The sequence below is a fragment of the Musca domestica genome, unplaced genomic scaffold, assembly GCF_030504385.1.
Source record: "Musca domestica strain aabys unplaced genomic scaffold, Musca_domestica.polishedcontigs.V.1.1 9, whole genome shotgun sequence".
NCBI classification, from domain to species: Eukaryota; Metazoa; Arthropoda; class Insecta; order Diptera; family Muscidae; genus Musca; species Musca domestica.
In genome coordinates, this window is record NW_026712435.1 from 6,920,614 (window position 1) to 6,936,732 (window position 16,119).

A 16,119-nucleotide genomic window follows, 5' to 3' on the forward strand; every position below is an offset into this window, starting at 1 on the left:
CACTTTCCTAACCAATGTGTGGCTATCCGAAATGTCAAACTGGGACTCATTCAGTCAGAAATTGTGGCAGAAACATGAAAGAAATTACACGGAACCGAACATTTGTTTAATCGTCATTAAATTACACTAATGCACAATTTCAATGACAAAACAATTAACTCCCATCTTACTTTAAAACCAAGTAAAAAAATTAAGTTCGGCCGGGCCGAACTTTTAATACCCCCCACCTTAGGCTAAAGGAAAGATTTTTAAATAAAAGCATCCGAATTCAAGCGTGTTTCACTTTAAACCTTATATACCAGTAAGACCGTTTGGACAATGCAATCTTATAAAAAACCATAAAGTGAATGAGGCAGTTATATGGGGCCATACCAAAGCGGGAACCTCTATGGACTATTTTGTACTTCAAGGATTCTCATCTATCAAATCTTCTAAAATACCAAATTTGAAAAAATTATGTTTGTAAATGTGACTAGGATTATCAACATTTCCAATATCAGTGGGTATCGTTTTATGTGCGCTATAGGGAAACGTGGAACTATATATTCAATATTCTGCCACCGGGCTAGAACCCATTTTGAACTGCACATATCAATTTTTAGACGAATCCGTGGAAAAATGTGGCAAAAATCTTAAAAATGTCGAATATCGGCAGGTACCGTTATATCTCATTTTCAATAGCAACCATTCTAGACACAATACAATTTGTTCTGCTAAATTTTGACGCTCTACGTCAAATAATGTGGAATGACAAAGTTAATATACCCCCTTTTCCAAGGCGAAGGTTATAATAAGCATTAAAGACTAAAAGTACGGACCGGCAACGCGTATCGGGCCAGCTAGTATTAAATAACATGCAGTTTGTTTAAAAAGCAAAGAATCGTTTGGTATCACTGGGAGTCACATATACTATTTTACAGTTGATTCGGTTAGGAAAAGTGTCTTTGGAACTTCACAATAACTGAATCGACCGGTTGACAATTTATAGCCCCTATGTTCACATAATTAGGCACGATATGTCTTTACTCTCCAAAACAGTACCAGCAGTTATTTTTCAGTTAGCCAGAAGATTAAAGAGGCTAAAGACGACACAATAATTACCCATTCGGATTATAAACGATTTTCTCTATTCTGCTTCTTATTTCTCTGAATGGGACGGTCCTTCGTTCTTTGAAATGTTGACGGGGAACTTTGTTGGCAGAAGGAAATTAATTTCAATAACAAACATCTTAGGAGTACGACAAGTGTATATTTTTTGATGTATGTTAAATATTGTGACTTTTTGAGAAATGGTTGGAAAAGTTTACAAACATTTTTAGATTGACTTTAGTTGCAAGGAATCATTTTCGAACTAGGTACAGGTCCTTAAAAATGTAAAATGTCGTATAATTAAGAAATCAAAATAAAAATCAAAAATAATCATTACAAACGTAAACGACGGGCCAGCAACTCGGGTCCGACCAACTAGTTTAAATTATATATTCAGTAACACGGTAAGAGTAAATCCAAAATAAAATGCATACATTTACTAGTTACTCAGTATTTTATCGGTTATTAAAAGTTCGGGGCTACATTTTGAACTACCAACCATCTGAATTGTAAATAAAAGAAAACAAATAATTTATATTTAATAAATTTACAACATTTTCAACACACTATTTATTGGCTAAAATATCAACAACATTTTCATTTGCATGAAAGGTATTATTACACTACACAACAGTTGAGTTTCGATTTACAGTTGTAGGTGGACAGAAATACGATAGTGACAAATTTACAAAAGCTATGCAAAATAAAATAAACTTACACACATTAAATACATACAACATTTATACATACATCAATTTATATTGACGGTTATTAAGTTTTTTACACTTGTTTACAGATTTGGATATTCACCCCGTTGGAGTATTACTTTGGGCCATCCCTTGCTGGGTACTGCGTCAGGAACACATTTTCATTGAGTTATCAAAGGCCAAGGCAACGCGGCCCTTTAATAGTCCTCGTCTTCGTCCGGGGGTTCTGTGGCATAAGTGAGTTCATTCAAGTAAAACCATTTCTGAAATGGGAACGGAATGTGTTATTGGAGTGGTGAAATCGATATTTGTTTTATTGGCGACTTACAGGAGATTCCGTGCAGTTAAAATTGTAATCCCAATCACAAATCCGATATTCCTGATTGAATGATGTTTCATTGGCACATAGGTGTGGGATACGGTTTCCCTCTTCGTCGCACATGTGAAATATCTGGAAGAATACAATAATGTAATAGTTTGAAGTAAAGAAGCGGGTACGATGTTCTTTACCTGACAGTTGTATTCCATATCTGCATAGAATCCGACTGGACGCTTCGTACAATCGAATGAAAATGTGATGTTATCTAAGTTTGTCCATTCTTTCGTTTTGTGGTTTTGAAAAACCGGACTTGCGATATCCTGGAGTGACACGAAGGAGAACAAAATTGTGCCTAAAAGATAAAAGAAGCATGTAAACAATTAAAAAGTAATGCTAATTGTATTTCTTTCGAAATTCCCCAGGGATGGATTTAATGCTATAAGTGGATGATAAATTTCGATTAAGTTTTTTTTGGTGAGGACTACACAACTACGATTTATTTTTAAGTAATATTTTCGAATTGAACCAGTGCACAATTAGCTCGACAAGAAAACAAGTCAAGTTTAACAAAGCTTGAAATAGATGCTACAAATGTTTGCTTTGGCTTTGGCTCTTACCAAAATGGTTGTGTTAGGTGCAAAAACGTAATAGCCTACAATGTGTCAGGACTAAAAATCCAAAAGTATTTAATTCGGTTGACCTACAAACAAATATTTACATTTTGTCATTAAGTTTCAATTTTTTATTTGAATACTTCAATTCAAATAATCACTAGACCCACTGTCAAAGTTGAAAATTTTCAAATATATTTTTTCCCCAGCATTGCGTTTTTGGGTAATATTTATTGTACACAACCACAGAAACTTAATCTCATACAATCATGCGATAAACAAATTTTGATTTGGGGTGTCCTCTTTGCCAACATTTAATTTACAAGTTCCTCTAGATATGGCGCACATATCAAAAAATACAGTGTTATCAAGAAACAAGTTAAAAAGCAGTAAGGTCGGTCGGGCCGAACTTTGAATACCCTCTACCCTCAAAAAATAAAATCCTTAAAAAATTCTGTTACAATTTTAAAAACACCGAATATAGCCGTTATATTGGGGTCTATACGACGTGGACCTACATAGGCATTGTTTGTCATAAGCCATTACCATATTCAAATTCAAAACTTGAAATAAAGGGTAGCGAAAATCATCAAAATATCGTATATAGGAAGGTACCGTTATATCGGAGCTGTGCGAACACCTGGACCAGCATAGACAATTTTCTGTCACAGGCTGTAGCATCCATTACGAACTTCAAATACGACATCTCAAACAATTTCGGTGGGTTTTGTACCTAAACTCGTCAAAATACCGAATATAGGGAGGTACAGATATATGGGGCCTATACGAAGAACTGGACCTGCGTTAACAATTTTCTGTCACAGACTGTAGTTCCCATTACGAACTTCAAATACCAAATTTGAAACTATTCCGGTGAATAATGTCGTTAAAATCATTAAAATACCGAATATAGGGAGGTACCGTTTTATGGGGGCTATACAAAGACGTGGACTTGCGCAGATAATTTTCTGTCTTAGGCTGTAGTATCCTTACGAACTTCAAATGCAAAATTTTAAAACAATTCCGGTGAATAATGTCGCTACAATCGTCAAAATATCGAATATCGGGAGGTACCGTTATATGGGGGCTATATGAAAACGTGGACCTACATGGCCCATTTACGAACTTAACCTGCCTACTATAAAAATAAACATGTGTGCAAAATTTTAGCCTTCCATCTCAACTCGTTGCAAAGATAGCGTGATTACAACAGACAAACGGACATGGCTAAATCGACTTAGAATTTTACGCTGATCAAGAATATATGTATATACTTTGTTGGGTCTGACATGAGTATTTCGAGGAGTTACAAACGGAATGACAAAGTTAATATACCCTCCATAGTATGGTGAAGGGTATAAAAATGTTGTAATTCCTCGAAATTATCTTATCAGACCAATGAGGGATGTGAACTTGATTATAGAAAGATTGAATTCTGCTTCAAAGTATCATTTTGCTGCAGCTAGGACGAGCATGAAGACTAGTAATATCGCGCCTTGGTTGCTATAACCCTGGTAGAATTGCCAAATTACCATTAAATTCATTGCAGTAAATTGTCAGTTAATTTTCCATTTGAGTACAGAATCCATATGACAGATATTATGAAGATTAAACAACATTTTTCAGCGGTTTATTCTGGGATTTTGATCTTTAAAGACAAACTTTAAATAAATTGTCCTTCAAAGTCTACTCGAGAGAAGATTAATAAAATTCGTGTTTCTCGGATTACGAATAAAGTACGGGTTGTACTCTCCACGGAGTGCTGAAGAGAATAGATGGAAAATAGTCGATTTACCGAATGATACTTTTTTTTTATTATTTTGCCAATGTTTCCATTGCAGAAGTGACAGTCATCGTGAAATTTACAAATCCTCGACAAATATATGGATATGAATGCCTATATAACATTTTTAATTTCTCTAGAATATAATCCTATAATTCCCACGCATGTTTCAAATGTATACTACCACAAATATTAGAAAAACGATGTGAATCGAGCAAGCTACTTCTTTTGAGCGAGTTAGTGTTGACATTTCATCAAAGTGATTTTTTTTTGTTTTCTTTGAAAAGGCAAATTTGATTACATGTCGTAGAGCAATATATAATTTGTAGATCTCTTTTGTTCAGAAAGTCATAATGGAATTAAATTTGGAATATTTTTTCTTTCGACTCTATCTCCAAAAAATGTAGTTTATTCAAAGATTTCTACTCAATTTTGAAACATTTAATATAGAAATTTCTAAGATAATTATATGGAAATTATAGTGAAAATTGGTGTGCATAGTGGACTGGTGTGAATTTTGATGTATTCTATAGCATGGTGTAGACCTATAGCAAAATTTCTTGATGGATGTTTTGAATTCTTTTGAAGAAAAGGACATAAAATGAAACATTAATGACTCCACTGACGTATAATTTGCTTGCAATACTAATACAGTTATGTATCTAAATAAAAAATGTGGATTCCAAGAAATCTAAACTCGAATATTATTAAAAAAATAAACTTGGCAGTTTCACCCCCACTCTACTCTGAGAGACGTGTTAGCTCTACTTTCATTAACTATTATTATATATATTATTATTATTTTTTGTATCGCACGGAGTAATGGTCCACTCTCAAGAAGATGATTCAGTTACTGCGGGTAAAGAAGTTAGAGCAGAAAAGTTTTGGTGTATGGCGGGTTCCTGCTTAGGAGTTGTCATCCAGTGGTACTGAGCCTGGATGAGAATAAAAAGTCGAATGGTATGTAAATATAGACACGGCCTTCGGCAATAGTTTGCGATTCCGACTCTGAAAGCATCGTAATTAAAACAGGCTGATATCACAAAGCGGCAAAGAAATTCAGACCTTTTGGTGAGGAGAATGCTGCGAAAACTCGGGGAAAAGGTCTTTCGTCTTTAAATTACTCGATTCAAACACATGAAGAGACCTGTAAATTTTATTTATTTATTTATATATATATATATATATATATATATATATATATATATATATATATATATATATATATATATATATATATATATTATACACTAGAAACTCTCCAGGTTCGACTCAAGTTCTATTGGCAGATCTTCTGTGTGCAGCCAACTAGAAGTTGCCGTCTCTACGTTCAGAGCCATTAACCCGTCTTCCTAAAGCAGCACTAAAACAAGTGTATGCATTGGAAGCAATGTAGTTGTTGTGGACAAAAAATCCATCACTACAAAAACAAAACGTTGCTGTGAAAAAGATCTGCCAATAGAACTTGAGTCGAACCTGGAGAGTTTCTAGTGTATAATTCGCATATGCTAATTTGCAATAAGTTCGAAATATATACTACTTTCCAGAGAACGGCCCTTGTAAGCCATCATCCACATCAAAATATGCCTGATGAGCCGCTTAACCAACGGCGAAACGCGTCGCATAGTGGTGAGTGTGTGATAGTGTCTATCTGGCTTTCCTTTTCACTGCAAATTTCAGATCATTAAGCTCGTCTCGAAAGAGAAAACAAACACTTAATTTATAATATTTATAACACCAATTTGAAAGAATTACAAAAAATATTGTGATTTCAGTTCAAGTTCGTCTGCCAAGCCGACTGGTAGTGTCACGGATCTAAACTGTTAATCCATTTTTGCGGGAACCGAACAGAATGTGCATTATTATCGCTCCTTATCCCAAAGTACTTTTATACGTTCAGCATTACCGTGCTTTATTTAAATATCTATCTATCTTCGATCGAGTTCAAATATCCCTGCCACAAAAACATAAGAAAAAACCAGTAAAGAAAGTCTAAAAGTCGGGCGGGGCCGACTTTATGATACCCTACACCACTTTGCTAATTTAGTAGAGCTCCACATAACAATTAAAAGTTTTTATGGGAGAATTCAATCATACACGCTATGATTATAATTATAATTTAAAGTTCAAAGGACTAAACAAGCCGAAGCATTTGTATCTTTTAAATTCGGACTTGTATTGACCATTTGGTGCACAATTAATTTGAAATCGGATAAATATATATATATGGGAGCTATATCCAAATCTGAACCGATCTCGATAAAATTTGGCAAAGATATTTCTGAGCTGTATTTGATATATTTCCCTGAATATCGTTGTTACGGAGTGCATATTGCGGCTGTGGGTAACAAATACAACACATCGGATGAATAATATATATGGGAGCTATAGCTATATCTGAACCGATCTTCACCAAATTTGACATACTAGCTTCTAGACCCAATTCGGTCGTATGTGCCAAATTCCATCCCATTTGGACAAATATTAGACGTTTGGTGCACAATAAAAGGTAAATCGGCCGAAGTTATATATGGAAGCTATGTCCAAATCTGAACCGATCTCGATAAAATTTTGCAAATGTATTTCTGAGCTGTATTTAATATATTTCCCTAAATATTGTTGTTGCAGAGTGCATATTACGGCGGCGATGGACAAAAATAACAAATCGGATGAACAATATATATGGGAGCTATAGCTATATCTGAACCGATTTCGATCAAATTTGGCATACATATTTTCAGGCCTAATTTGGTTGTATGTGCAAAAGTCCATACAATTCGGGCTGATATTACACGTTTGGTGCACAATAAAAGGCAAATCGGACGAAGATATATATGGGAGCTATATCTAAATTTTGACCGATTATCTCCAATTTCAATAGGGTTCGTCCTTGGGCCAAACAAATGATCTGTGCAAAATTTCATCTGGATCGGGCAATAAATGCGACCTGTACTTTGTTTACAAAAATACATGGACAGACGGACAGACGGACGGACGGACAGACGGACGGACGGACATGCATAAATCGACTCAGAATGTGATTCTATGCAGATCATCAAAAGGAACTATGGGTCTATCTCGTTTCCTTTTGCCTGTTACAAACAAATGCACAAAGACATAATACCCTGACCACCTTGTGGTGTAGGGTATAAAAAAACGGGGTGAGCTGAACCTTTTAAAAAACACTACAAATGTGCATTACACTTCAAAAGTCAAAATGGACATTTTCAAATTTCACATTTTACGCGATTTTTTTTTTTGATTGTATCCTTTTTTGCGACGATAGAACTCCAAATTTGTGTGTATCGTTAAAATCAGATCAGCGGTTCGATCAGTTATAAGCGTAGTAACTAACACAACTTTATTTTATATAGAATTTAACAAACACATTTTTAGACATATTCCATCACATATTCCAAATTTCATTGAAATGTGGCGTACACAGCGTGTTTAATGCATCAAATACTTGAAATCAGCCGAAGAAATATATGTGGGAGCTATATCCAAATCTAAACCGATTTCAATATAATTTGACAAATGTATATTCGTTTTAATTTCCGTTACACATTCCAAATTTTATTGAAATTAGAGATACATAACGTGTTTGGTGGCATGAAATCGACCGAAAATATATATGGAAGCTACATCCAAATCTGAACCGATTTCAATATAATTTTGCAAGTATAATTTTGTTTGAAATTCCGTTGCTCATTCCAAATTTGGAGGCGGTATCTGTAATCGATCAATAGATATGTGCATATAAAATCTAAATTTTTGGGAGGTACCTCCGATTCTGATGCTATATCTCCAGATTCAAGTGTAATTTCAAAAATTTATATAGCCTATGTTACCTTCAGGCAATGTTGTAGTATACTTCGACATTTTCAGAAAAATCTGTTCAGCGGTTTTCGAGTCCATAAATTACAAACAAACATACAAACATTTTCCTCTTTTATAGATATAGAAGATAATCCAATTCCCGTCTGAGCTTTCACACACAAAAATAGATTCATGTCAAAATGAAATATGGCAAGAGTTTTTTTTTTATTGTTTTATTTATTTATCTATTTATTTATTTTTTATTTATTTATTTATTTTATTTATTTTATTTATTTATTTACTAGCTGGCCCGCATGGACAGACGGACAGACGGACGGACGGACAGACGGACGGACGGACAGACGGACAGACGGACGGACGGACAGACGGACGGACGGACAGACGGACGGACGGACATGCATAAATCGACTCAGAATGTGATTCTATGCAGATCATCAAAAGGAACTATGGGTCTATCTCGTTTCCTTTTGCCTGTTACAAACAAATGCACAAAGACATAATACCCTGACCACCTTGTGGTGTAGGGTATAAATATTGCATAATTTCGCACCTTTCGGTTCCTCCAACGTTGAGGATCATAGTTTTTTAAAGACCTAATTTCGCAATATAAACACAAAAATTGAATTAAAGTAAAATAAGCGAGGAATGTTAGATACCATGGAATGTTGGATTTCCCCTATCGGCAACATCGACCAGGGGCTGGATTCTTGTTCTGTGAAAATATGAAATGAAAAACATTTCCTTAATAGTTTTTTTTTTCATTTGACATTTCTTTCCATTATAAAAGTTTTCATTTCACATTTTCATAGAAGAAGAATTGAGGCTCAGTACTTTCTAAGTAGTCTTCATTTTATAAATTTAATATTTGTTCCTTTCTAAAAAGAACTTGTCAATGTGAAAATATGAATATTAGAGTTTCCAATGGGGCTTCTGTAAGTGTTGGTGCTTTTTCGTAGTTGCACATAAAAAGTTATGTACATGTTTGACTATAAATTGGAACGTTCGTCCGCTTCGATTTATGTTTTTAGGTTAGTAGATCGCGTTCATTAGTGCCATGCAACACATTTTGTATATATTTATACATATATGCAGAAACACATACCTACTTGTGTATGTACTACCTTCGTACATACATACAGACGCACATATATGTACATATGGTTAGCACTTAAATTGTACGTGATGAGGTGGGTGAATAACATGTATGAGTGGTTGTGCTCAACGGACAACGTTCACTTACCAAATGAAATGCAAAAGAGCCATAAAAGTCGATAACTGTAATCCATTTTAGTCCATAGATCTTTTCACTGCACAGGCCTTCGTCACTATTTATTTGGTTTGTACGCGTGCGCGCGTTTATTTATTTCGCTTTCTGGGCTTTTGTATGTCACTCACTCTCACTGATGTTTTGTCAATTCAGGGTCGCCTTGGTCGACGTCGTATAAGCCATTGAATGGTTGCAGGTCTTAATGGTGGGCAAATTCGGTGCGTTTGTTGCCAATTACAGTAGTGCGCCTTTATTACAAGGGAGAGAGTGACATTTTCGTCTTCAATCGTGTACCTGTAATGAAATGTAAATGTGTGAAATGAGTTTTTTAGGGCTTTACGATTGTCAATTAATGCTATCTAGCATAGTTTGTTAGCTCTATTCGAAACACGAGTAATTTCATGAAATTGTGGGACTAAGTCGCTTTTCAATTTTGCCGAATATTTTATCAGAGTTTAAGTAGTTTATAAAATTTGTCAATTTGATTCAAAAAAAAAATAAATCTATATATATAAATGTAAGTTGTGTTAGTTACTACGCTTATAACTTAAGAACCGCTGGACTGATTTTAAAGATCCACACAAATTCGGAGTTGTCTCCTCTCCGAAAAGGATAATATCCAAAAAAATCGCGTAAAAATGTGATATATTAACATTTTCATTTTGACTTTTGAAATGTACAATAGTAATGTTTTATTTTGAATGATTTTTTTCTATTCTGACTGGCTTTTTTCTAATTTACATTTGTAGTGTTTTTTATTTTTTGTTTTTGAATTCGAATATTAAAACCAATTTATTTAATTGACTTGATTTCTTGAGAACTGAAATTGATGGCGGGTTACATGGAAGTGTAATACCGAATTATATGGTGGCGAAACGGAATAGATGATATCGAAATAATTTAACGCGGTCACACCAAAAGAAAGATAATTATTAATTAAAAGATAATTACTTTTTCAAATTCGCTAAAAAATCACGAAAAAGAGATCTCATTGCAAAAATTCTCAAATCGGGAAAAAATCGAAAAGATTTTCAGTGGAATCGAATTTTAAAATAATAGTAAGGGTCTTTAAACATTTGCTGTAATAAATCAGCGAACAAGTTGAAGATTTTTTCAATTTGCTATTCTTCTTTTGTCATTTTTTTAATTTGTATTTGCGAACACATTTAAACAACCAAAAATGACAGAAAAAGCCTAATGGAGCTCATTTCAAAGCGTGGACCTACTTCTTTCATGTGACAATAATCCGTCCAATGAGAGCTCAAAATGCAAAATTCTTTGGAAGTACAGTCAGTAAAATACCAAATTTAAAGGGTGCAAAATAATAGAGCGAATGGGACTTTTAGTAAGAAAAGGATTTCTATCCTTCCAGGAATTCTTCCCAAACATTCAAGATACCTTAAATCACTTTTGCAGGTCATGATATCGATCATAACTCACGGATAAGGGTACAACCCGATTTTATATTTATTTGAAAAGTCAAAATGAAAATGTTAATATATCACATTTTTACGCGATTTTTTTGGATATTATCCTTTTCGGAGAAGAGACAACTCCGAATTTGTGTGGATCTTTAAAATCAGTCCAGCGGTTCTTAAGTAATAAGCGTAGTAACTAACACAACTTACATTTATATATATAGATAACCATCATATGATTTAAGCTATTTTTGGGGTCTTGGCCACTTTTTTCATATTTTGGCCCTTATTTGGCATCTTTGTCTCTAAGGGGTTAGGGAACCATCATACAGATAATTGCCACATAGGAATTTATTTAAGTAAAGTCCCCACATTGGAGTATCCCCAAGTCCACTTTCACATATAATGTGTGGTCAGAAAAGAAAATTTTGTATTCTATTGAATTTGTAACTCTCAAGAGAATATTGGTTGGAAACGTAGATTTGGGAAATACATCTATATGATAATATGGTGGATAAAACTATTTTTACTCATTTAAATCACGCGGAATGTTTTTCAGTTTGACATGCCATGTTGTTCTGTTAAATTTTTGATTTGGTCTCTATTTGTCATATTGGATTATAAGGGCTAGAAGAATGTTTTCAATGTAGGTCGATGTCTCGGAGTAGTGCCCATGTAAAAGTATCTCCTGATTTTACCATATTTCAAAGGATTTGGCTAAAAATGTGTATTTGGGGTGTGAAAATCTTACACAAAATATGAACATATATACAAATTTTAGAATTTTTTCCATATAATAGTACCGCCTTAAGTCCACTTTTTGGCGGACAAACAGACCGACATGGTTAGGTTAAGAACGCTAATGGACAATCTGAGGTGCTAATGGCTTAAAAAAGTAATTAACTTTGGCTATTCTTAATTCATTCAGCGCTCAATTATGAGGTGTACAAAATACAGCAAATTCCAAATTACTGCTCATTTCACTGGAAGATTTTGCTACGATTTTTACCATACTAAAAATTAATTTGATCCCTTACATGGGGATAAGATTGATATATACTTTTTAATAGATTTGTATAGCACATCCACACCTTTGAAGCCCACGGCTTAAATATGGGTACAGGTATTTTAAAAGACTTTTAATCGACCAGTACGGGAACACTTATATCAGTCATATCTGTGAATAATTATGCTTTGACAAATATGCATAATAGACAAAAACTACGGGCCGGCAACGCGGACCGGGCCAGCTAGTAAATAAATAAATAAAATAAATAAAATAAATAAATAAATAAAAAATAAATAAATAGATAAATAAATAAAACAATAAAAAAAAAACTCTTGCCATATTTCATTTTGACATGAATCTATTTTTGTGTGTGAAAGCTCAGACGGGAATTGGATTATCTTCTATATCTATAAAAGAGGAAAATGTTTGTATGTTTGTTTGTAATTTATGGACTCGAAAACCGCTGAACAGATTTTTCTGAAAATGTCGAAGTATACTACAACATTGCCTGAAGGTAACATAGGCTATATAAATTTTTGAAATTACACTTGAATCTGGAGATATAGCATCAGAATCGGAGGTACCTCCCAAAAATTTAGATTTTATATGCACATATCTATTGATCGATTACAGATACCGCCTCCAAATTTGGAATGAGCAACGGAATTTCAAACAAAATTATACTTGCAAAATTATATTGAAATCGGTTCAGATTTGGATGTAGCTTCCATATATATTTTCGGTCGATTTCATGCCACCAAACACGTTATGTATCTCTAATTTCAATAAAATTTGGAATGTGTAACGGAAATTAAAACGAATATACATTTGTCAAATTATATTGAAATCGGTTTAGATTTGGATATAGCTCCCACATATATTTCTTCGGCTGATTTCAAGTATTTGATGCATTAAACACGCTGTGTACGCCACATTTCAATGAAATTTGGAATATGTGATGGAATATGTCTAAAAATGTGTTTGTTAAATTCTATATAAAATAAAGTTGTGTTAGTTACTACGCTTATAACTGATCGAACCGCTGATCTGATTTTAACGATACACACAAATTTGGAGTTCTATCGTCGCAAAAAAGGATACAATCAAAAAAAAAAATCGCGTAAAATGTGAAATTTGAAAATGTCCATTTTGACTTTTGAAGTGTAATGCACATTTGTAGTGTTTTTTAAAAGGTTCAGCTCACCCCGTTTTTTTATACCCTACACCACAAGGTGGTCAGGGTATTATGTCTTTGTGCATTTGTTTGTAACAGGCAAAAGGAAACGAGATAGACCCATAGTTCCTTTTGATGATCTGCATAGAATCACATTCTGAGTCGATTTATGCATGTCCGTCCGTCCGTCTGTCCGTCCGTCTGTCCGTCTGTCCATGTATTTTTGTAAACAAAGTACAGGTCGCATTTATTGCCCGATCCAGATGAAATTTTGCACAGATCATTTGTTTGGCCCAAGGACGAACCCTATTGAAATTGGAGATAATCGGTCAAAATTTAGATATAGCTCCCATATATATCTTCGTCCGATTTGCCTTTTATTGTGCACCAAACGTGTAATATCAGCCCGAATTGTATGGACTTTTGCACATACAACCAAATTAGGCCTGAAAATATGTATGCCAAATTTGATCGAAATCGGTTCAGATATAGCTATAGCTCCCATATATATTGTTCATCCGATTTGTTATTTTTGTCCATCGCCGCCGTAATATGCACTCTGCAACAACAATATTTAGGGAAATATATTAAATACAGCTCAGAAATACATTTGCAAAATTTTATCGAGATCGGTTCAGATTTGGACATAGCTTCCATATATAACTTCGGCCGATTTACCTTTTATTGTGCACCAAACGTCTAATATTTGTCCAAATGGGATGGAATTTGGCACATACGACCGAATTGGGTCTAGAAGCTAGTATGTCAAATTTGGTGAAGATCGGTTCAGATATAGCTATAGCTCCCATATATATTATTCATCCGATGTGTTGTATTTGTTACCCACAGCCGCAATATGCACTCCGTAACAACGATATTCAGGGAAATATATCAAATACAGCTCAGAAATATCTTTGCCAAATTTTATCGAGATCGGTTCAGATTTGGATATAGCTCCCATATATATATATTTATCCGATTTCAAATTAATTGTGCACCAAATGGTCAATACAAGTCCGAATTTAAAAGATACAAATGCTTCGGCATGTTTAGTCCTTTGAACTTTAAATTATAATTATAATCATAGCGTGTATGATTGAATTCTCCCATAAAAACTTTTAATTGTTATGTGGAGCTCTACTAAATTAGCAAAGTGGTGTAGGGTATCATAAAGTAGGCCCCGCCCGACTTTTAGACTTTCTTTACTGGTTTATTATTTATTCTTGGGTCAAATTTAGTAATTCAAATTTCACCATCTTCCTGACAACCGATTAATCTGAAATTTTGTATACACTTTGGATTTTGGTGACAATACAATTATGTTTATTCATTATCATTATAAAGATGGCGGCCGTTACAAAATGGCGGATAACGTAGGTTTTATCAATCCCATCAATATGGGTATCAAATGAAAGGGCTCAACAAGCAGAATACAATCTATATATAAAAATCAATTGTTTTTCGTTGGTAATGGAATCAGTTCAGAACGGCTGGACCGATTTGCATAATTTTTTGTACAAACGTTCGTCATACCCCGAGTTGGGTTTTAAAGGAAAAATATTGACCACGCCCACTATTTTGATTTATCTAAAATCCTTATATTTGCCAAACAATGAATATGTCGGTTTTAAAATTATTACACGACATACTGTAGACTTTCCCTGTAATCCTAAGTATTTATTTGGGGGCTGAGGAACTGACCACGTCTACTTTTTAATCTATATATAAAGCATTTGTTGTTCGTTGGTAATTGAATCAGTTGACGCCGGCTGGAACTATTTGGATATTTTTTTTAATGTTCGTTCTACATCGATTTATGTTTTTATGCAGGAAAAAGAGACCACGCCCAATTTTGCACCCATTTTTTCGATTTATCTAAATTCCTAATATTTGAAGAAATATCAGAAGAAAATCATGAAGATATCTGTTCCACAGTTAGTATAAGACGTAATCTTGACACTCTTGACACTCCCCACCGAAGAAATAATCCATCCAATGAGAACTCAAAATGCAAAATTCATTGGGACTTCAATCAGTGAATATGAAGAGGCACTGTAATATGCGGACAATACAAAATAGTGGAGTGAATTGAAACTATAGTAAGAAAAGGATTCATATACTCGGAAAATACTTCCGAACTCTTAAAAGTAACCATATTTCATAGATAACGTTATACGGGCACTATGCTCTATCGTCAGTAATTACACTGCGCCGCAGACAATCTTGGGGTTTGGAAATTTTTTGGTTGGTATATAAAAATCCCAAAAGAGGGGTTCCAGGATCTAGCTTAACCATACACAAAGAGCCGCAAATATTTTGCCCTATACTCCGCAAAAGTTACGATAATGTTTTAAATTTGATACAGTCCTAGGGGTTACATAAGGAATCACTTGGACAAAATATGTATCAGGTTGATCTACATTGTGATATAGCCCCATTCAAATTCCTCCAATGTTGGTAATTTGAGATTTTAGAAAGAAAAACAAATTCTTTGAAATAAATATAAGTATAGGACCATGCTTCATTATATCTCTTATGTGAAGTTATCCATTGATTTTAGCTATTACAAGGGTCTTGGTCACATTTTTCAATTGATTTTGCCCTTATTTGGCATCTGTCTTCTGTCAATGTTTCGGAGTAGGGCTCATATAAAAGTACCTCCTGATTTTTCCTATTTCGAGGGTTTTGATTATATTTTCGAATCGATTTGACTTAAAATGTGTGTATAGGCTACTTTTGGGGGTAGAGAACCATCTTACATGGGCCTATTATAAACAGTTAATGTATACTTTTTGATACATATATATATATATATATATATATATATATATATATATATATATATATATATATATATATATATATATATGCTATATTATTTAGGTTTTTAAATCTAAAACTA

At 33.9% G+C, this 16,119-nt stretch overlaps 1 protein-coding gene across 4 annotated transcripts in view; it reads right to left on the reverse strand.

Annotated features, from left to right (window-relative positions):
* Positions 1 to 1,620: 1,620 nt before the first annotated feature.
* The window catches only part of LOC101899641 (uncharacterized), a 32,081-nt gene continuing 17,582 nt past the window's right edge, over positions 1,621 to 16,119 (reverse strand). For all 4 annotated transcript variants that reach the window (XM_005185385.4, XM_011295005.3, XM_020037426.2 and 1 more), the window contains 4 exons: positions 9,590 to 9,910; positions 2,307 to 2,467; positions 2,125 to 2,247; positions 1,621 to 2,059 (listed from right to left, as the gene is read on the reverse strand). In XM_005185385.4, the coding sequence (XP_005185442.1) occupies positions 1,994 to 2,059; positions 2,125 to 2,247; positions 2,307 to 2,467; positions 9,590 to 9,635 (396 nt within the window). In that variant the 5' untranslated portion in view covers positions 9,636 to 9,910 and the 3' untranslated portion in view covers positions 1,621 to 1,993. The remainder of the gene's footprint in view (positions 2,060 to 2,124; positions 2,248 to 2,306; positions 2,468 to 9,589; positions 9,911 to 16,119) is intronic.